The following is a 24,638-nucleotide window of genomic DNA, read 5'->3' as shown; positions in this document are numbered from 1 at the left end:
TGAGTAAGCCTAATTTTTCATCATATATTTGTAATTGGTGCCCCATTCTTAAAAAAACTGCTTTTTGTCACATACAATTGTTTTTTCATAACTTGTTTTACACTTTAGGATGAGACAAAAAGTGTTTACAACAAAATATTTTTTTACGTTAAATAATGCCGTCTGTAGTAATTTTATTGCTCTGTAAATTGGACACCCCTGGGGAAAGATTTAGTTAAAATGTTTTTTATGTTCATAATGTTACTTAAGGAAATCATCATAATGATCTGTACAGTGTAATTCATTAAGAATATAGAGACATATATATTTGTTAGTTTTTATAGTGATTTGAACCTCTGTGTGGCACTGTTGAAAGTGAGCCCAAGTAAAATGATGGCTCTGTGTAACTTATAATGTTTCATTGTAAAGATGTATTCATTGTTTTTCAGATTAATGCATTTAAGAAATTTCGAATGTGGAAAGGTTTCTACGTCTGGAGAAAGTACTGTGTGTGGCGAAAGTTCCATGTGGCACAAGATATGCTGGAACACAACCTCTTTATACTGAATCCAATCTTGCAGAAGGCTCTTCTTGATATACGAAAGATGTGCTGCAAGCTTATTAATATGTCTTTCTCAGATACTAGCAACATACAAGAAAATGCTCTTTTTGGATTTATAGAAGTTCAGGTATGTTTCTTCATATCTCTTAGTAATCTAGATCCTTGGCCAGTACGCAATCCTGTTTATTTTGCACAGCATCGGCTATATTCCCTTTTGTTCTACACAACTTCTCAGCAGTCTTTTCGACAATGCCTGAACTTTCTCGCAATGTAAGGCTCTATTTTTGAAGATGTCATTTGCTTTATCTGTGTAAGCAATGCCACTTTTTCACACAACTGATTTAATAGTTTTTATAGAGGCTGCATCTCTCAGAGTGTAAGGTGTAAAGAGCATTTTTGATGGAGCTAGACTTTCATATAATACTGGTATCTAAAACTTTGCAAATACATGCAGTACACCCTTGATTATGCATGCAACATGAACGTAATTTATTTCATTCCCAAGTCTTATTTTGCAAAGACATGAAGACATTTTAGCGATAAATGGTCTGAGAAAAATATACAGTTGTTTATAAATCCTAGCCCTGGTTATTAAATTTAACTTCTCATATTTACTGTCCTATGTATGATATTTATTGACAAATAAGAATATTTTCGGATTAAATTTTATGAAAACTTAATATTTTAATTAGAGATAGTAGGAAGTTATGTAGCAAAAAATATATTCATTTTAATGTAAGCTTAGGCACCGTATTTTTTTATTATGTCGGTTATATTACCTTATTGTCATATGAGTTTTCATTCTAAGCTGCAGTATGGCTGTATTTCTTACGCTTAGCATTTAATTTGTGCTTGTATTCTTCCATAGATGGGAAAACTAGAAAGTGTGCAAGAAAGAATAACTGAATTTCATTCTCTGACAAAGGAATTGGTAAATAATGCATGTCATGGAGCATTACTAGCTGCTGGTTATACAGTGGACGACAGCAACTTTCTCAAGCCACAAAGTACATCTCCTTATAAGAAATCGAAAGATAAAGGGAAAATGTCTTACATAGAGCAAGCCAACAAAAGAAGGTTTTGTGTACGATTATCCTGGTAAGTTTTTTTTAAAATATATTTTAACGGATATTACATGCATATGTTAAACTGCTACCACAGTGTCATTTTGGACTTGCATACTGCTTACAAGCTGCGTTTGTATTTTGTGTTTGTATCTAATGACGAACCTATAATGTGTAATAGATTGTACAGGGAATGAATAAATACAATACAATACTGCATGGCATCTTTATTAATCATTGTGTAAATAAATGTAAATACAAAATATAAATAAAATGAAATAATAATACGAGGGAGATTTTTTAGTAGTGGCAACCATTTATTTTTTAGAGACATAGCATACATACGTGGTTCTTAGCATTAAAGGTCTTCAGTGTAGTCACCAGCTTTATATACAACGTGGTGCCAATGATGCGGAAGCCATCAGATGCCATTGGCACTGTCTAATCTGTTGATAGTGCGAAAAGAGCAATCTACTGCCTGAATGCCTGAAGAATGTTTTAGCTGTTCGGAAGCGAATCCCATGAAGTGATTCCTTCATCTTAGAAATTAGGTTGAACTTAAATCCAGAGACTGTGGGGACATTAAAATTATTAATCTATTTTACAGTAAAGAATATTATTCATAGTGTCTAGTCTTCATTTTATTGCATAAGTTATTTTATGTTCTTCCTATATTGACAAACAAATACATTATTATTTATGAATAACAGTATAGTATAAATACAGTCAATCCCTTCTCTCCCTCCCTCCCCCTTCTGCTCAAGGGATCAGGGGACAAATGGTATGGATAGCTAGGGAATGATGTAAACTTTCTGGAACGTAAATATGATACACAGACATGTAAATTGAATGTAGATAAAGAAAATCATAATTGAGTTCATAATAGATTGGAACTTATTCTGTAAGTAGCTTTGTGATTTTTTTTTTTAAATTTAAAAACTGACTTTTCTGAGAAATTTAAATTGAAAAATTCTGTTTGGATTTTAACAAAAACGGTTATATTGTAACCACTGTCATGTTACACATCAAATTAAAACCCCAGTACTTTTAAGTACTTTAAAATGAGACATTGCCTAGATCTGTGTCTTATCTGGTTCCTGAGAAAGTAGTAATTAATTACTTCTGGACGCAGCATTTTGTTATAAAAAATATAGCACTTAATAACTTTTGAATGCAGGACAAACATTTTTTTCTTACTGTTTACATTCATAACTATGTAAGGTTATTTGATATAGCAAGTTTCATCAAAATCTGAGTGGTCAAGGAAGATTGTGTTGTGATGTGGAATAACTCCTTGATGCCATTGCCTGTGGTCAATAATCAGCAGTTACAAACGCGAGTGTAATACAGTACAGGAACTGAAGAAGTTCAGAGAACTTAAGAAACAAGTCTGATGACAGATCGTAAGATGACTGAAGTGTGATTAATGTTTTTTCATCGTCCTTATGAGTAATTATTAAGTTATGGTAACTAAAAGTAACTAATTTTTGTTTCACATTAGTATGACTCTTCTATTAGTTTGCAACGACTTTGGACACTAGGACATACATGTTTATTTTTATCAATCACACCAGATCCCATTATGGTTACTGAATACGACTTTGTTAGTAAATGTGCAATGTGACATCTCGAACCTCTGCCAATTTACTTTGCTCACTGCTGCTTTGACTGTCCATGGCCAGTAAATCACGCCTACCTATGACGTGAGAACTATTGCGAACCAACAATATACATTCTGAATAAAAATATGAATCCGTTTCTGGTTAGGATATTATGCAGTACATTCCCCATTGTTTATAAATTACTTCATGTATTTGTTAGTTGCAAGACAACACTGTATATACATTATTTCCTGTTATTTTCTTATTCTTTCAGTTTCATTCACTTGGCGGACTACATGATGTTGCATCTCTTTCATGTGCTCTCTCGGAATTCACTCGAAGACATGGTTATGGCTTTTCGCACACATTTTTATTATCTGCCATCTGATAGTCGTCTAAAGTCTATTGAAACATACGAGAAATTGGAAGATCCAAGACCTCCTGATGCACCTCAAGTAAGTGTCCATGTTAAGCATTCATTCATAACCATCATAATGAAGGGGGATACGCCCACCTCTCGGCCACTCCGTAGATTTGTTGTGTACAAAGTAGTCTGGGTACCCCAATTCCTCCTGTTCTTCTCTTACTGCTATATACGATTGTCTCTAAATCGTCTTTGTAGTTTTAAAGGACAAATAACAATTATGTGGTTTTGGAAAGGAAAAGCTGCCAGAAAAACAATTGCTTTTTTAATTGCAGCTTCCTATGTTCATAGTGGATGTCCTTATCAATCCTGAAGAACTGTCATTGGATCCGTGTGAACAGGTGTTTCTTGATATATTTAATCAGATAATGGATCTCTGGGATGAAGCTATTACAGGACTGAAGCCATTGGTCCCAGACCCATTTTTTAAACCTTTTACAGAGTAAGTACATCAGCAGAGAATTGTTGTTTTCTAATGCCAGGCGTTTGACAATAAAGTCATTTGACCTCTTGCACTCCAATATTTTTCAAAGATATTATCATGGCCAGCCACTGAAGCACAGATTTTGAAGTGTTCCGAATCCATTTCTTGGTTTGAGTTGCACAATGGGCAGTTAGGGGACTGATATATTCCAATTCTACGCAGGTGTTTGGCCAAACAATCATGGCCTGTTGCCAATCTAAATGCAGCTACAGACGATTTTCGTGGTAAATCGGGAATTAATTGTGGATTTTGATGCAGAGAGTTCCATTTTTTCCCTTGAGATTGTGTTATCAAATTTTGTTTGTTGAAGTCTAAGTATGTAGATTTCAGTTTACAGCAGAACGCCGGAGAGAGCAGTCGCGTGTGCACAACTCGCTAACACAGTATAAAGGCTATTGGCCTGAGGAAGAAGCGAAGAATACAGTAAGAGAAGATGGAACAGTGGTTACAGAAAGAGACATCAGGAAATGATAAAGTAAGTGAATCAAGTAGAGAGGAAAGGAATAATAATGCAGGCTTGAGTCAAGTAGAAGTAGGAATGAAGAACCAGGCTTTAGAAAATTTAAGACTAAAAGTAGAAAACATCAGTGAAAAGACAGAAGAGTTGATGTCAGAGAATATCAAATTAAAGAAGAAGATGAATGACTACGATCTCAAGATGAGGAAAAACAACTTAATAATTTTCGGGGTCGAAGAAAGGGGCCGGGAAAAAGAGATGGATACCTTGGAGTAAGTGAGAGATTTATGTGAAGTGATCTTCAATATCGAGTTGAGAGAAGATTATGTCGACCATACGTACAGGTTAGGGAACGGGACCAAAAGACCTATCTTCTTGAGCTTTAGGAATACAAAAGTAAGGGAAGCTATTCTGAATAACCTAGGACAGCTCTGTGGTTCAGGAGTGAGAGTGGAAACAGATATGCCATTTGAAGTAAGAAATAGAAGAAAACAGCTACTACCTTATATGAAAGCAGCGAGGGCGAAGGGTCACTTTGCTAAAATGTACGAGGATAAACTGAAAGTGAACGGAAAATGGTATGATCTGGAGTTTTGCCTGCGGAATGAAGATCATCCAGAATTTGGACTAACGAGAAGAACGAAAGAGGACAGTGGACATATTCCAACTCTGCAGAGGGAAACAACGAGAAGGCAACAGAGGGTCGACGGTAGCCACATAAGCGGAGGGAAGGAGCATGAAGGATGGAAGAAAATCATCCCAACTTCAAGGACGGAACATGTGTTTGTCGCAGATCAACACATGGTAAATAGTAATGAGTTCATGAACCCACATACTGATGTACGAGGAAGTGTAAAGATGTTGGCGCAGCAAGGAGAAGAAAACAGTAACGTGAGCGTGCAACGTAAGCGGATTCCTAGTCTCCATACGATGGCAGTAAGGTTAGCGCACTCCAGAAGGAATGCTGACAATAACGGAACAAACAACACGGGTGCTAGAAAAAGGCGAGGGGTGATAAAAAGAGAAACCAAGAGTCAGGGAGTGATAGGGAAGAAAGTAGTGAAAAGAATAAGGGTGCAAGTGTAAGTGGAAATCTAGTATGTGAAAGTGAAAGCGTGGGGGGGAAAAATAAAAGAGGAAAAGAAGAAGAAATAAATAGAAAGGAAGACAAAGTCAGAAATAAGGCAGAGACGAACAGTAAAGAAAGGTCAGAATTTGCGACAGTTGAGGATTTAGCAGAGATATATGATATGTGTAAAAAAATAGTGGGGTTGTGATCAAAAAGTGCAAGTATAGTGAAACTGGAAAAGATCGATAAGTATAGGGGAGGGAGAAAGTGTATAAGCAGATGTGTAAAATAAAATATAAGTATTTTTAAGAAGTGAGAATAGTGTCAATGGATTAGGTGTAAGCAGAATAGTGTGAAAGTTAAAGTGAGCGCAAATAGAAATGAGTGAAAATAGTGAGAAAGGGTTTAGAGAAATGAACAAGTGCCAGCACAAAATTAGTACTAACATTTGAATGTTGGAACAGTAATTGAATAAAAGGTCAAAGAACAAATAGGCAAGTAATTCAATATGATAATTTATAGAGAAAAATTGTAATTGAGATTTTAGTGAATAGTAGTTAGAGGAAAAGGGGGGTGTGAAAGGAGTATATAATATTAGATATATTAGGATTAATGAACAAATAGAGAATAGCAAATGAAATGTAGGGAAATACTGAAGGGGAGATTGACCAAGTAATAAAAAAAAAGGTATATAGCGGAACTGAGAGTATGTGTGTAGACGTGTACTGCAAATAATGTGTTATTGTAATAATATGTTAATGGTGGCACCGGATACAGAAATGTGAGGTACACCATTACATGTAAAGAAGTGCTGTGAAGAAATATATATCAATATCAATATCAAGTATGTAGATTTAATAAATCTTTTCACAGAGTAATGCGTAGATTTAGTAACAGGTCTGTAAGTAGCAGTGCTGCCCTTCTTTGCTAAAGCATCCGCATTCTCGTTTCCCAGGATTCCACAGTGGGATGGTATCCATTGGAATACAATTCTTTTATTGAGTGATATTAATTGAGAGAGCATTTTAGTTATTTCTGCTGTTTGAGATGAAGGTGTGTGTTTAGAGACTATTGATAGAATAGCTGCTTTGGAGTCTGACAATATAACTGCATTCCTAAATTTATTGATGTGGTATAGAAGATTCCTGAGACTTTCACTTATTGCAACGATTTCTCCATCAAAACTTGTTGTTCCATACCCAAGAGATCTATAAAGTGAGAAGAGACAGCACGTAACACCTGCACCTGCACCTTGTTCTCTGGAGATCAAGGATCCGTCGGTGTATAAATGAAGCCAGTTTTGTGTAGGGTACCTAATATTAATTGTCTCTAAAGACAATTGTTTTAGTATTTCAGTGTTTACTTCTGATTTTAGTATTTCTTCTGTTAAATTTAGATTATATTCTATATTTAATAGAGTTAAAGGGTTTGGTTTAATTTGTAGGTTTTCTTTTAAATTCGGGATATTGATTTTCTGTTTTAATTCTTGAACAATGGATATGAAACTTTTTTGAGCTTTCAATCTACAGAGAGGACTGTATGAATGCCAATTGTTCCTGGTAATCTAATAAGTTTTTCATATTGAATCAGTGCTTTTTCTTCTATTGTCAGAGAATTGTATGAACCAAAATGTAGAAGGTATGACAGGATTACGAGACAGTGAAAGTCATAAACTGTGTGAGAGATTTATGTTCCTTGAAATCATCCTTTCCTCTGCTGGTCCCTATATTTTATGTAATTTTCTGAAAATTAATTATGTATAATATATCTACTTAGAGACTATTGAAGTGCTGTGTGTGGAGTGTAACATTGTATGGGGTAGAAACGTGGGCATTACTTCGAAGTGAAGAGAAACGACTAGAAGCATTTGAAATGTGGATATGGAGAAGAATGGAGCGTGTGAAATGAACAGACAGAATAAAAAATGAAGCTGTGTTGGAAAGAGTGGGTGAAGAAAGAATGAGGGGAAGAGAAAAAGAAATTGGCTGGGCCACAGACTAAGATGAAACTGCCTACTGAAGGATGCACTGAAAGGAATGGTGAACGGGAGAAGAGTTCGGAGCAGAAGAAGATATCAGATAATAGACAACATTAAAATACATTAATCATATGTGGAGACTAAGAGGAAGGCAGAAAATAGGAAAGACTGGAGAATGCAGAGTTTGCAGTGAAAGACCTACCCTTGTGCAGAACACTGTGAATGAATGAATGAATGTATGAATGAATGAATGAATGAATGAATGAATGAATGAATGAATGAATGAATGAATGAATATCTACTTAAAGTATAAAATATATAAATGGGTTAAATTTCTTGCAATTGGAATTATAAAGAATACCTTTCGTGTTCAACCTAGAAGACGAAATTTCATCTTAGGTGGGTGCATATTAAACATTTTCATACATAAGACTTTTGAATAATGATGATGATGATGATGATGATGATGATGATGATGATGATGATGATAATATCCATGGCGCTACACTTCATCTCTGAATCTAGGCTTCCTCAAGAACTCTCCTCCACCTGTCCGATCCAATGCAATCGTTCTCCAGTTCCTCATTCTTAATGATTCAACATCCCCATTCACGCCATCTATCTACCACAATCTTGGCTTTTCTCTCCCCCTCTGGCCATCCATTTGTAGTGTAATTAATTTCCTTGGAATTTCTTCATTCTTCATCCTCATTAGATGTCTTGCCCACCTCAATCTGCATATTTTGATGTATTTACTGATATCTTATAGTGTATACAGCTCTTTATTGCACCTCTTCCTTCATATGCCATTCTCACATATTGATCCATAAATCCTTCTTAATATCTTCCTCTCAAAAACAGGAGGTCATACTCATTTGTTTTGCTAATAGTCCACGTTTCAAATGCATATGTGAGAATTGCCCTTATCACAGTTGTATAGATCTTGGTAAAACATGGCTTTTCATGTGCTGTAGCAATCCAAACTTTCGAATAATAGATGTAGAAAATAAACTATAAACAATTTTATGCAGAAATGATAAAGGGACTGAAGTGTTACAAAATGTATAAAACATTGAGAAAGCATGTGTCACCTACTTCGTGACATTGGTTTATTTTTATAGTACTGCGATTAAGTTAGCTGGACCACATTTTGCAGAAAGGAACCAACCCACATGATACAAAACTGAGAAAAATGCACTTGAGAGTTAAACGTGAGTGATAAATTCACAAATGTCACTGCATACTTATTGCTTTAACCAAAAGTGTGTTACAGGAAGTATGTTTGTCCAAAATATGGATCCTTGGAATTATTTAATTATTGAGGCATTAAATTTGTTTCTGGGGTTGGTTCCTTTCTGCAAAATGCGGTACTGTTTGTACAGATAATCAGAGACTAAATTAATTATAGATTTTCTCTTTCCCTTTGGTAATCCCATAAATTATCTGCTGCCTTTGTTTTAACTTTGTCATTCATTTTGGTGTGTTGTTCATTCAGAATTTTTGTTGAAAATGTGTGCAATGTTTTCACTGGGTTTCAGGCCTATGATTAACGGTAAAGTGGAGGAAAGACTCTGTGGAGATGGACCTGTGCTAAGTGTCGTACTCTCGGAAGATATTTTTCTGGTGAATCTGAGGAAGAATATTATCAAGTTTTTTAATTTAAATTTTGAAGCGGCAATGACCTACATCCAGCGATTCCAAGATATACGAGAGTTTTATGCAGAGAATGAATTGAAAGATCACAGTTCTATTAAAAATGAAAAAGGTAGGGTACTATGGCAATAGCTATGTGATTTATAGTAGGTTTTTTTTTTTTTTTTTTTCTCCAATGCCACCAGGTTGTCTTTTGACATTTCTGATCTTCTCTCCTGGCCATGGCTTAGTTGTAACCCACTTCTGAGGTTGGGGCGCCTGGAAGGCGGAGTTACATTACCCCGATGATGTGATAGGATGATTATGATAATGTGGTGCCAGGAGAGGTCTTAAATCTAAACTTAAACTAAATTCCAGACCATGGACGAACACAGGAATAATCCCCTTTAAGGAAAAATTCCTGTGCTCTAACCGGGAATCGAACCCGGGACCTCATGAACTATAGTCAGATGCTCTGACCACTAGACCATGAGGCTGGTCGATTTATAGTAGATAAATAGGTAGGTAGGTAGGTATTCTTTATTGTCAATAGACTTGTAGTCCACACCTGTGGAGTAACGGTCAACGCGTCTGGCCGCGGAACCAGGTGGCCCAGGTTCGAATCCCGGTCGGGGCAAGTTACCTGGTTGAGGTTTTTTCCGGGTTTTCCCTCAATCCAATCCGAGCAAATGCTGGGTAACTTTCGGTGCTGGACCCCGGACTCATTTCACCGACATTATCACCTTCATTTCATTCAGACACTAAATAACCTCGATGTTGATACAGCGTCGTAAAATAACCCAATAAAAAAAATAGACTTGTAGCACAAGTGTTTGATGTTGTCAATGAAGTAAACTACATACAATACAACTAAATACAAATCAAATACACATACGAGTACACAGTTATAAATCATCTAAATTATATAGACATTTCCTAATCAAATACATTTTTAATTCTGCCTTAAATTTAGAGTTTTTATGTTGTTTAATATCAACTGGTAGTCTATTATATAACAGTAGATCTTTTTATCAGATAATTTTTTACTAAAACTGTCTCTGAAATAACCATTATTGTGTCTAGTGTAATGTTGGTGAATGTTGTTGTTTTTTATATATTCATTTTTGATTGCAAGAAGAATAGCTTTAGATGCATAGAGTGAATATAATGTAAGTGATATTTTATTATTGACAGATGTTGTTTTGCAAGTTTCCACAGATTTCAGCTTATACATAATCCTTATACACTTTTTTTGCAATCTAAATAGTCTGATGGTGTGAATTTTTTTACGAAATTCCCCATACTTCAATGCCACATGATAAGTATGGATATATCACTCCATAATATGTTCGGATGAACAAGTTTAGATCACTGAAGGTCTTGAAATACCTTAGCAGATATAATGACTTACCGGTACTGATCTTCTTGCAGATGTAATCTATATGATCTGTCCAGGTTAAATTTTTGTTAACAATTAAGTTTAAAATTTTTTGAGAGCTTACAACCTTTATATCAATATGGTTCCTTTGCAGATAATAATTTTGAATGCTAGAAAGGCTCATATTCATTAGCTTGGTACTATAATCTTTTATTTAATTGTCTCTATGTGTTTGTAATTGCATAGTGGAGAAGTGATTATCATCTTCGACTAATATCATTCCTACTAACCACTATTATGCCAACAAGTTCGATTTTCGTCGAAATTTTATTAGTCGTGTTTTTTTTCTGTGTTGTGTATCAGTATGTTTCTCCTGTGTGACTAACTTTCGCACACTCTCTAACATCTAGGATAAATGTTAACTGTTTGCAGCTATAGTAATAGTTTAATTTCATGCAGAATGGCTCCAGAAAGTTTTATGCGCGTAAAACCAGGAACAAGATTTAGAATGTTACTTCTGTACAAGTTAAATAAAAATCGTATTACTGATTTTGAAATAGATAAATGAACTGTAGGATGTACAAACTTCTGGCAAAGGAAAAATTTTACAATCCATTCAAAAGAAACCAAATGACCTGGAAATATACAAAAACTTTCCCAGACATATTCAAACATTTTTAACAAGAGCCAGAACAGGTCACATTGTCACACAATTGTACCTATACCGATTTCACCTTTCTGATAATCCTACTTGTCTGAGGTGTAATAATCATGATGAAGATCTGGAACACATTCTTCTATACTGTCCATCCATAAACCACAAAAGAAGTAAATTAAAATCATCAGTACCAGTTGCAGAAGACACAGCCCTGCAGTATATATTGACTACACCCCAACTCTGGCTACTAGCAACAGGCATCTATAATGAACACTGATCAAAATACCCCTCATTTCTCATGAAAAACAAGAACTGAAAAGACTACAGTGGACTTTATGTTGTCAGCAAACAGCTGGATACGTTAAGAAGATTGATTGATATTTTAATTGAATCTGACAGTTAAAGTTGAGTTCTTTAAGATCCTCTAATCATACAGGGGAAGAACTTGCTTGGTTCCGCATTACAGTTGGACCATCGAATCTGTGCCCCTTCAGCGCTGTCGTCGTTCTTGGAAAAGTTAACGCCTCTACTCACTCCATTCCACCAGCTTTCCTCCCACCACGTCAAACTGCAGGCCACGAACCTTGCCGAATAGGAGTGTTGCCAAACTTCCGTCAAAAGGTGTTATGTCTCTTGAATATTGCTTATTAATAATATGAGGTTAATTATTAATTATTCATAATTTAATTGAAATAGGTCTAATGAGGCTGATTGACTTCTACCATTAATTGGAGATAATTATATGATTACAATGGCTATTTGTTGATTAAATGGAATTTACGTGAAGAGAATCTATTTCGTTTCTAAAAAGAAATGTTTTCGTCATAAATAGTTTTTCTTCACCTTATTATCTTATTTTGTTAGGTTTGGAACTTGATCTTGAAGGCCTAATAAAATTATAAATTGTAGGAATGAATGAACACATAGTCATGTACCCTCTTTCTTTCTCATCCGGGCTAAGGACCGGCTATGGCGAAGTTAATACATACTACGATCTTATTTACATACTATATAACATAACATGCTGATAATGTGCAGGAGTTCTAATTTATTCTTATAAAAATAATTTACATATTTACAAAAGACCAAGACTTATATTATGCATGAAATTACAGAGGGCATATCCCGGACATATCTGAATCTGAGTCACTGCTATTGCTGCTGCTGTCTTCACCCAAGTTCATAACAAATGTAGCTACTTCCTCTTCTATTAATCCGTAATTTATTGCTTTCCTCGCAACCTTAAAAAATTTCTTCAAAGTCGGAACTTCTTTCTGCATGGTATAAAATTCTTGTATCTTTCTTCTTAAAATACATCGGTCCATATCATCTACAAGAATTAAAGGTTTCCTTGGTCTGTTCCTCCCTGGTGATTCTAGATTTTCATCTCCTGCACAGACTCCCTCTCGCCTGATTTTCTTTATTAGGCGCTGTGACCCGCCTTTATAAATTACATAAAAATGTTGTATTATAACAGTATTAGTTAAGTAAGTAATTTTAATTGAAATAAAATAAGCCTCATCTGTGATCGCAGCTGTTATTTTCGTTGCCTGATTTAGAGGAAACAGATATTGACCTGTTTATTTCTCTTCATTGAAAAATGCTATTACTTGCTTAATAATATTTTTTTCACCACTCCATGCTACAGTATTGATGTTGAGTTGACAACACTGGACTGCAAGTGCAAATAAACTGAAGAAGGTTCAAAATTGTGAGTAGTGGGGGACAGAAAGGGAGAGAGATAGAAAAGAGAGAGATAGGAATGCAGGGAGGGAAATGAATTACCGAGGCTGAGAAGGAATTAGGGTTCAGTTCGCATATCTTACGGGGGCACAGATCCAATGGTCCCACTATATAAGCATATTAAGGAAAGACTTACACGGGAAGAAACTGTCAGTTCTGGATTCTGTAAATGGTCTCCTGAGAAATTCGCAAAATGTTGTTGTTGTTGTCTAGTGCCTTGCATTTGGCAATGAAGCCATTAGCAGTTCATGTATGTTGTGGCTTTCATGTAACTGTTTTCTTAACGGGCACCAGTTTTTACAATGTGGCAGTTACGTCACCCGACTTCGCAAAATGTAACTAAACGTGTTTTCCCCTGGATGCTTCAATTGGTTAATAAAATCATTAAAATGCTTGGCAAAATTAGCTCTGCCTGGAGCAATTGAACAAGGATTATCGTGATAGGATAAATAAAGTAATTAAAAATTATCTTTATTACATTTTAAACTATTACTTAATGAAAGTCCATGATGGCATTATGACGAAAATGGAGCATTCACCATTGAAATATGAGATTCATTGTTTATTAGTATTTTAACAGAGTTTACTGAGCTTTATATCAAGTACTGTAAGAAATATAGTTAGGCTAATTATTTATTTAATAATTTTTTTTATTAAAAGTTAAATCAGTGATTGTGTGAAGGTGTGATATTTCCTATATATAATTTTGTTCAAAGTTATAACCTAAAAGAAAGATGTTTATATTACGTGACAAGGTTTTGTTTTCGGAACGAATTGCTGGGATAACATGAGTTTAAATGATTCGATTTTCGTTGTTTCAATAACTGTTGCAGTTTTGTGGTACCAGTATGAATTGATAACGATAAAATCGAAGCTTTCCATAGCATCAGGGTAATCAACAAGAATGAATCTCTCCCATTTTACAGATAAACACTGTGGAGGTTTGATATGCGACACTAACATTGTAAGAAAACGAAGTTATGTGATCTCAGACTATCTTATTGGGTTAAGTTACAGTTGTTTCTTGCTTTACTATGTGGTGGGATGGGAAGTCTGCAGTCTTTCGGATGGAACTTAACATACTGGTTTCGTATTCAGGGATACAAGTAAAAGCGACATATATGTAGGCCTATCATCATTTAATAAGATAAATGTCGTATGAAGTTCCGGTTCTGCAGTGTTGGAGACCTTCCATTCTACCATGTGAGAGATCCCAAATTACGACAGAAGCAAAGATTTTTGAACAGTTACAACTTCAGTAGTGTACCGGTAGTTCCAATTTAAAATAAATGTCACCTGTCCTTTATATTTCAGAATTAGAAGTGTTTCGAATATTGCTGACAAGGTACCACCTTCAAATTGAAGAGATTGAAAGGATTGTTGAAGAACAAGCGTTGGGTATCTTACATTTGTGGTTTGGGAGATTTAAGGAAGCTGTTCTCCCTTCTCCTACTCAACTTCTGTCAATCGTGGAGTATACCCTTCCGAGGTATGCCTTTTTCCAATATCATAACATATTTCAGCCCTGAGCATGAAGGGATAGTGCAGGAAAACGGAGAAGCTCCTGCCAGTGGCAGCAACGTTTCGTAAAAGCTATGATAATAATATCATCATGCAATGGAGGGCCTACCTGATACAATAATTATTTCCATATTCGTTTGGACTTTACATCAGTAATAACCAGACATCGGATTCTAGGGCAAATGCCTATTTTGTTTCTTTAGGAGAAAAGTAAAAATAATTATTAATATTTGTGTTTCATGGAAATTGAAAGGTATTCAAAGAGTTTTATAGTGCCCTAAAATGCCCTAAAACGGTTATTAGAGCCTAATTTGTTAATATTCGCCTAAAAATGCCTAACTCACTGTAAAGTTTCGCATTTTACTCTTACTTTTTATAATTTATACATGCATTCACTGCGAAATTTAAGGCATTTAAAAAGTGGAAAGTTTGCTTCACACCGGCCATGAAACCATTGATAAAGGAAACAAAATGTTTTGAATCTCACGACACTCGCAATAGATTTCACCGAATTTAACATGTTTGGAGGCATAAATGCCGACAAAGAACCAACCTTAGTTTTGAAGCAGGCAACAATCACAACATGTGCTGCTATCGATTCAGAGATATACTATACTATAAAAATGACTGTTTTCGGTCTGAAACCGATTAGCTGTACTGCCCTTCAGAGTGTCATAAAATCACAATTTTTGGAGAAAGAGTGTTTTTGAAATATTTATGAAAAGTCGTAAAACTGCGAATTAGTAGGGTAAACCGTTACAAAATATTTAAAAGAATGGCCCTCCTAGTGTTAACACTACCAGGAAATGCAACAATAAGTGGAACTTTGTATTTTTGTCCAATTGAATCTCAATAACAACGGTTCATTTGAATGCTCGTTAACAGTTGCTCTTTCCCTCACCTTATTTGTGTTGAGAAGTTTTGAGCGGTAGGACGTTTTCCTGTGAAGTTTAACGCGATAATGCCGAAAAATATAAGTGCAAAATCTACATTGATCCGGCAATGGCTAACAGAATATTCAGAATTCACTTATGATGGAAAAATAATATTCTGCAAGATTTGTAGCAAACAGGTATGTAACAATAGTTGAAATATATAAATTCTATTAATTTTAATGAGTAGGCCTATAATATTTATACATTGACTGAGCTATCCTGAGGTATAATTCTTTTTAAGACCACTACACTTTAACCTTTTAAATTCCGATAGCTAAAGTATTTGCAGGTCATTAAAATTTCGATTGTTCGAACCCACTAACTTTGTGATAGAAATACGGCAATACAACAATTAGGATTTTATTTTAATTCAGTTTACTTTACATTTTTAGATTTCGCAAGAAAAGAAGTGCCACCTAAAGCAGCATGTGAAAGGAGCGGCTCATAAGGCTAAAGCTCAGCAGAAAAATCAACTGCAATAAACTTTACTAACACAGCCTACTTCATCCAATCTCAGCAGCAGTTTCTATGCTGATTTAACCAGAGCGTTTGTTGCTGCTAACATTCCCTGGAATGCAATTGAAAATCCGGTTTTAAGACAGTTTTTACAAAAATACTGCAAACAAAATATCTCATCTGAGTCGACCCTAAGAAAAAATTACTTAGACAGAATATACAATGAAACTTTAGCTTCCATTCGGGAGGATATAGGTGATTCTTACATATGGGTCTCTGTGGATGAAACCTCAGATCCTATGAATAGGTATATAGCAAATATGGTAGTAGGAAAACTTAGTCCTGATGGACCTTCAATTCCACACCTCGTATGTGTTAAGGAACTTTCGAAAGTGAATAGCCAAGCCATTGCTTATTTTGTAAATAAAGGCCTACAGTCTTTATACTCAGGTAATATAGACGATTCTAAAGTTCTGTTGTTTTGTACTGATGCTGCCTCATACATGGTTGCTGCAGCTCCACTTCTTAAAACATTTTATCCTAACCTCACGCATGTAACCTGTCTAGCACATGGCCTTCACAGGGTTTCTGAAACAATCTGGAATGAATTTCCTCTTGTCAATTCGTTTATTTCTAACACAAAAAAATCTTTTTGTAAAGCCCCATCCAGGATTTCAATATTCAGAGAGAACTTTCCAGATATCCCACTCCCACCTCAGCCGGTTGTTACACGATGGGGAACCTGGATTCAGTCAGTGGTGTATTATTCTAAGTATTTTAAAGAAGTGGTCACAGTTATTGATAAATTACCTGAAACTGATAGTGCAGCGTGTGTGAAAGCAGTGAAAGATTGTCTGAATGACTCACGAGTGAAAAACGATATTGCCTACATAACATCAAACTTTTCTTTCATACCTGCAAGCATTGAACAATTAGAACGTGAAAAACAATCTCTTTGTAGCCAAATAGCAATAGTAAAGGAAGCTCAAGTGAACATACATTCTGCTTTAGGCGAAACTGGGAAAAAAGTTAAAAATAAGTGGGACAACGTATTAAATAAGAATGTAGGATTTTCATTGTTGGAAAAAGTATCAAGAGTGATATCGGGGGAAAGTGTAAATGTTGCAGTAAGTATTGATGTTTCTATTGTACCTAATTTAAAATTTGCGCCTCTCACATCAGTTTCGGTTGAAAGAAGTTTTTCTGCTTTCAAAATGATTCTCAGTGACAAAAGGCAAAGGTTAACTGTGGAGAATTTAGAAAAAATTCTGGTGGTGTACTGTGCAGATAATTATAATAAAGTCTGAGCATGGAACTGAATTTCAATAACTTAAAATGAGTAATCTTGATATCAATAATCATTATTTCATTAGTTTCAATATATTAAATTTGTGCAGCTCTATTTATAAATATAATATAGTATTCTTTTTTAATGTTTAAACATACTTTTTTGTGCGTATTTTAGTGTATAACTAAAAATTTCAGTGAAAGAAATAAGTATGATACCTTGATGTGCCTAAAATGCCTATTTTCATTAAAATAGAGCCTAATTTTACAAATTTTGAGCTTATTTTAGGCGCCTAAAACTGCAATTTTTAGTGCCTAAAAATCCGATGTCTAGTAATAACACACACGTAGCTTGAAAGATCTTTCCTTTATTTTATTAATTTCTAACATAATCACTGTTTTCAACAGCCTTAAGAACTAGTAGTAGTAGTAGTAGTAGTAGTAGTAGTAGTAGTAGTAGTAGTAGTAGTAGTAGTAGTAGTAGTAATAATAGTCTAATGCCCAGGAACTTGGATGAACTCCATTCTCCTTCTTGCTTCGCAATATAATTTTGATGCTGAAGTCAATTCTACAGCAGCTAATGCTGGACATGTGTGAAGATGATCTGCTGTCATTATTGAGTTTTTCCCTGAAACTAACAAGCCGAGAAGGAAAGTAATTTTGCCTTTTTTATCCCTCTTTTTTATAGCAAAAACTAGTTACTTTACTGTCACGCATTTGTAGTTGCATCAATGGTGGAACTTATATCTTTACTAAATCACTATTTCTGTCCATATTTCATGGAAGAAAACCATGACTACAAAATAAACTGTTTTTAAGCTTTTTTTTAGTAAGTTATTTTACGACACTTTATCAACATCTTAGGCTATTTAGCATCTGAATGAGATGAAGGTGATAATGCCGGTGAAATGAGTCCGGGGTCCAGCACCGAAAGTTACCCAGCATTTGCTCATATCGGGTTGAGGGAAAACCCCGGAAAAAACCTCAACCAGGTAACTTGCCCCCACCGGGAATCGAACCTGGGCCACCTAGTTTCGCAGCCAGACGCACTAGCCGTTACTCCACAGGTGTGAATTTTAAGTTTTTTATCTCATTTTAACAAAAACTAAACAAAAGAAAAAAAAAACAAATTGTTCTCTTAAACTAGAATTGGCAACTTGGGAGCACTATTAAATACAGTGTTAGTCAGTGTTACTCAAGCTCACATGAAAATGGACGGCATTTTCTACTTTTTAACAATTTGTGTGCTTGAGTCATGAGATGTTGGTGAAAGTCTGAGAAGTCATACTAGATGAAAATCTGTCAAGCTTGAATGAGTATCAGAAGATCTAACAATCCTTCATGGATATTAAAATTAGAATTACCTCCCTAATAAATGAAGAGTCCACTGCAAGAATGATGGATGTCATTTGGAATATATTTTGCAGGAGAAGCAATTGAAAGTTTGAAATGCTTAGCGCTCAAAGCTTAATTGTGATTTTCCGATCATTACTGGACAATGACTATCACTATTAATGCCATAGAACTCTCTATGTACATTCTATATGTCTTAAGCTATGCATTGACAGTCTTGGTTCATTTTCGACAAGAAAGTGACATCCATAATTCTTGCAGTGGACTCTTCAAATACGATTGATTGTGAAGTGTTGCTAACATCAGTGCTTTTATCTAATCCAAACAGAAATCACAAAGAAAATTTTTATTAAAATTTCTAATTTGCTTCCAATGTCAAACTCCATTTCTTCTATTCTACTTTTCACTTTATGTCGAGAAAGCATAGAATTTTAAATAAACTAAGTTTCTCAGGGCCTATTTCGTCGGCTGCTACAATGGATATTTTTTAACAAACTCACAGCTCACGTTAGGACTTCATATTTTTTAGAATTTGCTGTGAAATTCAATAACTAAGTCTTACAATGTTTTCAGTATTTACATTGGGAAGCTTATTGTCACTCATATGTTTCAGCTCTTCTAGCTTCGTTATTCGTGTCTGTCCTAAAGAAAATCATGATGATAATTATTATTGTAGAATATTCATATGGGAAGCCTAAAATGCCGTGTTACATTTAAATTTGTTACAGGTTTAGTTATAGATTTGTATGTCACATATCCGTTGCTATGGTGCCCTTCCTGAATGCAACAATTATTATTCTAGTCCTTATGCCTTGTGGAAATTGTAGTGCGATCGACTGGAAACTTGCCTTATAAAATCCATCACTGAGCAATGGTTACCTTACTGTCTACTTGTAAAGGATCAAAATATTACTGTCTCAGCCAGGGAAAGTGGAGTGGTTAGTTAAGGGGTAGTTGGGTATTAGTGTCCAGGGTTGCTGTATTCAGTGTGTTCATTCCAACAGTTACATAGCTGTTGTATTCTAGATTTGTCAGTTCGAACCCAGCCGAGGGTAATGGATTTTAAAGAATAATAAAATCCTTAGCATGGCTTCTTCTGAACAGGAAGTGAAGGTGTGGGCCTCAAGTCGCATATTTATAGCACGTAGGAGATCTCTGTAGCACGTATGGGCGAATCCACACATGCATATAGAATGTTAGTTGGGAGGCCAGAGGGGAAAAGACCTTTGGGGAGGCCGAGACGTAGATGGGAAGATAATATTAAAATGGATTTGAGGGCACCAGGCAAAATTTGTTGGCCATTTTTCGCCCACATTGAATTTCGACACTCAACAAACTCAAGTTTTAATATCTGAGGATATTTGGTGGAGCAACCCTTAGTGGTGTCGTGATACCCCCTGCTTGAGAATTGAATGCATCTGCACAACATGAAGTTTATTACCAGTACTTAAAATGTTGTTTTCTAATGCCAGGCGTTTGACAATAAAGTCATTTGACCTCTTGCACTCCAATATTTTTCAAAGATATTATCATGACCAGCCACTGAAGCACAGATTGTGAAAATGGCAAGTTGTAGCCGATTTAAGTGAACACCATATTTTAACGTTTTGGTGGCTACTTCATTCACATACAACCTCCAGAATGGCTGGAGGACCACACCTGCTGTTGGTTGACGGGTCCATTGGACCTAGCTGGGAGATCTTGTTGATCACCAGCTTTCCCTCCTTAAGCCACTGGAGGACGATTTTAGTGCCATAGCAGGTCAGCACTAGGAACAGAAAAGTAGAAAGAGGAGGAAGGAAAGGGAAATGAACCCCTAGGCCTCGAATGCTCTAATGCCGTCAGGGTCGAAGAAAGTAAGAGTTCAGTCAGAGGACTGGATAGGAAAGGGTAAAGAGGGAATTGGGTATTGAATAGAGGAAAATTATACCAAATTCAGTCATTAACTCATCAAGCTGACCAGTTCTAATGGATGAGTAGCCCCTCCCTTTAGTTCAGCTTGTAAAAATTATGCTTATTAATTGCTGCACCACGGGAAGGTAGGGATGGGACATTGGGTATTTGTCCAGGTTGGTTCCTTAAAGCCTTCAATGGGAAGGATTAATGGCTCTCCCCCCTGTATCCGACAGATACCCTTTTGCAGCCAGTACTTAAAATGTTCCTAACAATAAACTATGTAAATTCCTGTATAAATTAGTGAATTACTCTTGTAGTCACTTAATTCAATTATAAATCCGTTTCATTTTATCTTTCTTTACAGAATTGGCAAAGAGAAAATAAACACATTGATTGGTCAAGCTCAGCACGCTCAGTCTTGCCTACAAATGGAACCAGTAACCACACTCAATTACGTGGAATACCTCTCATTCTTAGAGAAGGCTCCCAGAATGGTGAGTTCAGTAGTTATTTTTTTTTTCTATTGGCAGGTACTTGACTTCCGTCATTCACTCATATGAAGCTAGTTGTGTAGACCATTTTACTGACAGAGTCGTTGCCCAGGATGCGCCACAGGAGGTGGTCTATGCTACACCCGTGATGAGATGAGATCATGATGGAGAATTGTTGGGATGCCATAGGGAACCGCATCACTCGGAAAAAACCCCTGTGTTACTTGGACCACAGGCTTGGCCAACACAAGTTATAAATCGGGGATACACTGGGGATCGAACCCGAGTCCACAGGATTATAAGTCCAGAGCTCTTGTCACTAGACCACCATGGTGACATAGTTAAATTAGACACAGTTTAAGTTATTGTAATTACTGAACTCACCTGAGTTACGTCATTGGAATTTTGTTCTCACCACAGACTACAACTTGGTACTCTTACAGTGTAACTATTGTTCTCTGGTCTTAATTCCGAGTGTATAGTACTACTGTTGACAGACCACTGCCTGTTTATAACGAAAAAGACGTTGAAGATGGAAAGAATTAGATGGGTAGTAGAGTCGCATCATGAGAAAATGGCAAATTGAACATATTCTTGTAAAGGCTGACACGTATTCACTTAACAGTATAGGTAGTTGAGTCTGTAATTTCACTCAACCCCTCTTGCAGAATTTAGTTTACGTTTATCTTCATTTTATTATAGAACTGTGTCCTGTGTGAAAGTTATTTTGGTTTAGTTGTGTTTTCATGACAAGTTTGTTATGAAACAATGTGCATATTTGTAAGCTGTACTATTTTATAAAATTTTAGCCCGGTTTATTGACAGCTATACTTTTATTCGATTGTAGTCCCCAAATAACATTTCTGATTGCTCATTTTGTGTTTTAGATTTTCGAACTGTAGTTTTCAGTAATTCAACTTCATTGAAGTTTCATAATCCTACATTGAATAAATCTGAAGCCCACACTAGAAATTGTTTAAGGACACTGAGTTGAAATTTTGTCAATTTTGTTAGAAAATTCGATTTTTCGTTTTTAACATTAAATATTTTATATGGTTCAGAGAACCTCTTCACAAATTTTCATACAGATAGGTCCCTTCAATCGGCTGCTTCGGCTGACATTTAATTAAAAAGTTACACACTCTGGGTGGCCTTTATACTTTTAAACTCGGTTTTCTCCACTTGCATTTTTCATATGTACGTATATTGCTTACTCAAAATGCTACTCCTCAAACTTTGGTACTATATGCATGATTTTTACGTAGGTCTTGAAGATGTGCTTCAGGATTTTCTTTAAACTTCAAAATTTTTTAGCGATTTTTTTTGCTTACATACAATTTTTATCTGTGATTGTGTAATATAATTTTTTCTTAGCTCTGGAGAAATAATCAGAAAAAAGTAAATACCAAGTTATGTTTGAGGAAAATTGAAATGTATATGGAATACATTTTGGGCGAACATTTTGAAATTTGTAGGAGTAGGTAGTGATTTTTGAAAATACAGTTCAAATTTACAAAAATTTTCATAATTCATATAATTTTGGACCAAATGAGATGAGACTTTGTACAGAGGCTATTTATATGCAGCATGATGTGTACAAATTTTCAAACATGTATCTCAAACGGTTAAGAAAATTCAAATTTTACTTCAGTGTATCCTTAAGCTTACAGGAGAACTGTTAATGAGTTCATGTCGAAACATCCACGCAAACTGCACATGATCTCAGCAGCATTTAGGAAAAAAAAAAGATGCCCATAAGATCTGTAAGAATGTGAAAACTTACTTGGAATGTTGTATTAAGAAACAGTGGGGCGTACTTGGAGAGAATGGCTGAGATGGTTCCTTGAGTGCCTCTCCTGTCACGTAACACACGAGATAAGGTTGTACCCCAACATGCTGTGCCATCTAAGTAAGCACTATCTACTCAAGGCCGGATCTATTCAAATTTTTGATAATCTTTTATTCAAGACTTCATTTTGCAACTTTACAGTTAATCAGAGCAGCAGTTTCATGTATTTGTCTATCTGCTATGGAGAGTGATAACGTGTATAGTTTGAGGGGAGATTTCGACGTGAGTTCATTAACAGTTCCCTTCGGGAAGTTGTTTTTTCCAGACTGTCCATCTTAAGTTATTTATGATTTTTCGTCTCCAATCGCATTCGAACATTCTACCGATTCCTTAAAATATGCTAATAATACATTTTAAAATTATCAAATTGTTAGATAGTTTCCAGTGGCAGAATCTTCATTTTCCTTCGAGCTTCCCAATCTAGACTTATTTGATCTGTTGATGTTTGTTTTTCTCTGTTTACATAGTCCTGTACATTTAGTAGATGGTCTGCATTCATTACAGAGGTCTGATCTTTACATAACACACAGGTGCTGGACTTTAAAACATTGATGCAGTATAGATGGTGTATCAGACAATCACGTCATCATACTGTCTGGTGTACAGATCAAATGTTCTTAAACAAATTTTCATTTTAGGTAGACGAGATGGAAATTGAAATGGATTACACAAAGGAACTCTATGATATTATTGATGAATTCCAAGTTCCTGCTGCACCAGAAGAACAAGCAAATTATTTGGTGAGTGATCTATGAAGATAACTACTGAATATCAATTATATTGCTAAAGAAATTCCTAACAGCATGAGTCGGCCAAATTTAAGAAGTTTCATTTGAAGTATTTACATACTGAAACAATATAACTAGTATAACTTCTTCTGCCGTTATAAAGAAGAGGTAGAGTAGCATTTTAAAAATACAGTAATAATAATAATAATAATAATAATAATAATAATAATAATAATAATAATAATAATAATAATAATAATAATCATCATCATCATCATCATAATAATAATAATAATAATAATAATAATAATAATAATACTGGTATTATTTACTTACTTGCGTATGGCTTTTAAGGAACCCGCAGGTTCATTGCCGTCCTCACATAGGCTTGCCATCGGTCCCTATCCTGAGCAACATTAATCCAGTCTCTACCATAATCTCCCACCTCCCTCAAATCAATTTTAATATTATCCTCCCATCTACTTCTCGGCCTCTCCAAAGGTCTTATTCCCTCCGACCTCCCAACTAAAAATCTGTATGTATTTTTGAATTCGCCCATACGTGCTACATGCCCTGCCCATCTCAAATGTCTGGATTTAATGTTCCTAATTATGTCAGGTGAAGAATAAAATGCACGCAGTTCTGCATTATGTAACTTTCTCCATTATCCAGTAACTTCAGCCCTCTTAGCCTCAAATATTTTCTGAAGAACCTTATTCTCAAACACCCTTAACCTCTGTTCCTCTTTCAAAGTGAGAGTCCAAGTTTCACAACCGTACAGTAGAACCGGTAATATAATTGTTTTATAAATTATAACTTTCAGATTATTATTATTATTATTATTATTATTATTATTATTATTATTATTATTATTATTATTATTATTCGGTCGTGAGCCGTCATTCTGTCGTGAGCCGTCATGCTGTTCGTGTGCGTGTAGCTCCCGTAACTTGCAGCATACAGCAGGTGCATCGAAGTTGTAATTTGGATATGGCGCCTAGTAAAGACATCTGTCTTGTTTGTAACTTGCCTTTCTTTGGAAGGCAAAAGTTTCTGAAGTGTGCAGGGCCTTGTGGTCTTCGTTATCATCTCA

General features: G+C 35.4%; 1 protein-coding gene across 12 annotated transcripts in view; it reads left to right on the top strand.

The window, feature by feature from the left end:
* Dhc16F (Dynein heavy chain at 16F) overlaps window positions 1–24,638 on the top strand; it is a 166,846-nt gene that overhangs the window by 27,182 nt on the left and 115,026 nt on the right. For 9 of the 12 annotated variants that reach the window (XM_069812845.1, XM_069812841.1, XM_069812842.1 and 6 more), the window contains 8 exons: window positions 429–668; window positions 1,410–1,639; window positions 3,481–3,661; window positions 3,906–4,072; window positions 9,157–9,383; window positions 14,344–14,518; window positions 20,842–20,971; window positions 23,456–23,557. In XM_069812845.1, coding sequence (XP_069668946.1) covers window positions 429–668; window positions 1,410–1,639; window positions 3,481–3,661; window positions 3,906–4,072; window positions 9,157–9,383; window positions 14,344–14,518; window positions 20,842–20,971; window positions 23,456–23,557 — 1,452 coding nt within the window. Of the gene's footprint in view, window positions 1–428; window positions 669–1,409; window positions 1,640–3,480; window positions 3,662–3,905; window positions 4,073–9,156; window positions 9,384–14,343; window positions 14,519–20,841; window positions 20,972–23,455; window positions 23,558–24,638 lie in introns of those variants that run through there. The other 3 variants (XM_069812847.1, XM_069812848.1, XM_069812849.1) reach the window with 3 other exon arrangements.

Source organism: Periplaneta americana, chromosome 16 (assembly GCF_040183065.1).
Source record: "Periplaneta americana isolate PAMFEO1 chromosome 16, P.americana_PAMFEO1_priV1, whole genome shotgun sequence".
NCBI lineage: Eukaryota > Metazoa > Arthropoda > Insecta > Blattodea > Blattidae > Periplaneta > Periplaneta americana.
The sequence above is the reverse complement of the archived record's forward strand: the minus strand, read 5'-3'. Positions and strand labels throughout refer to the sequence as shown.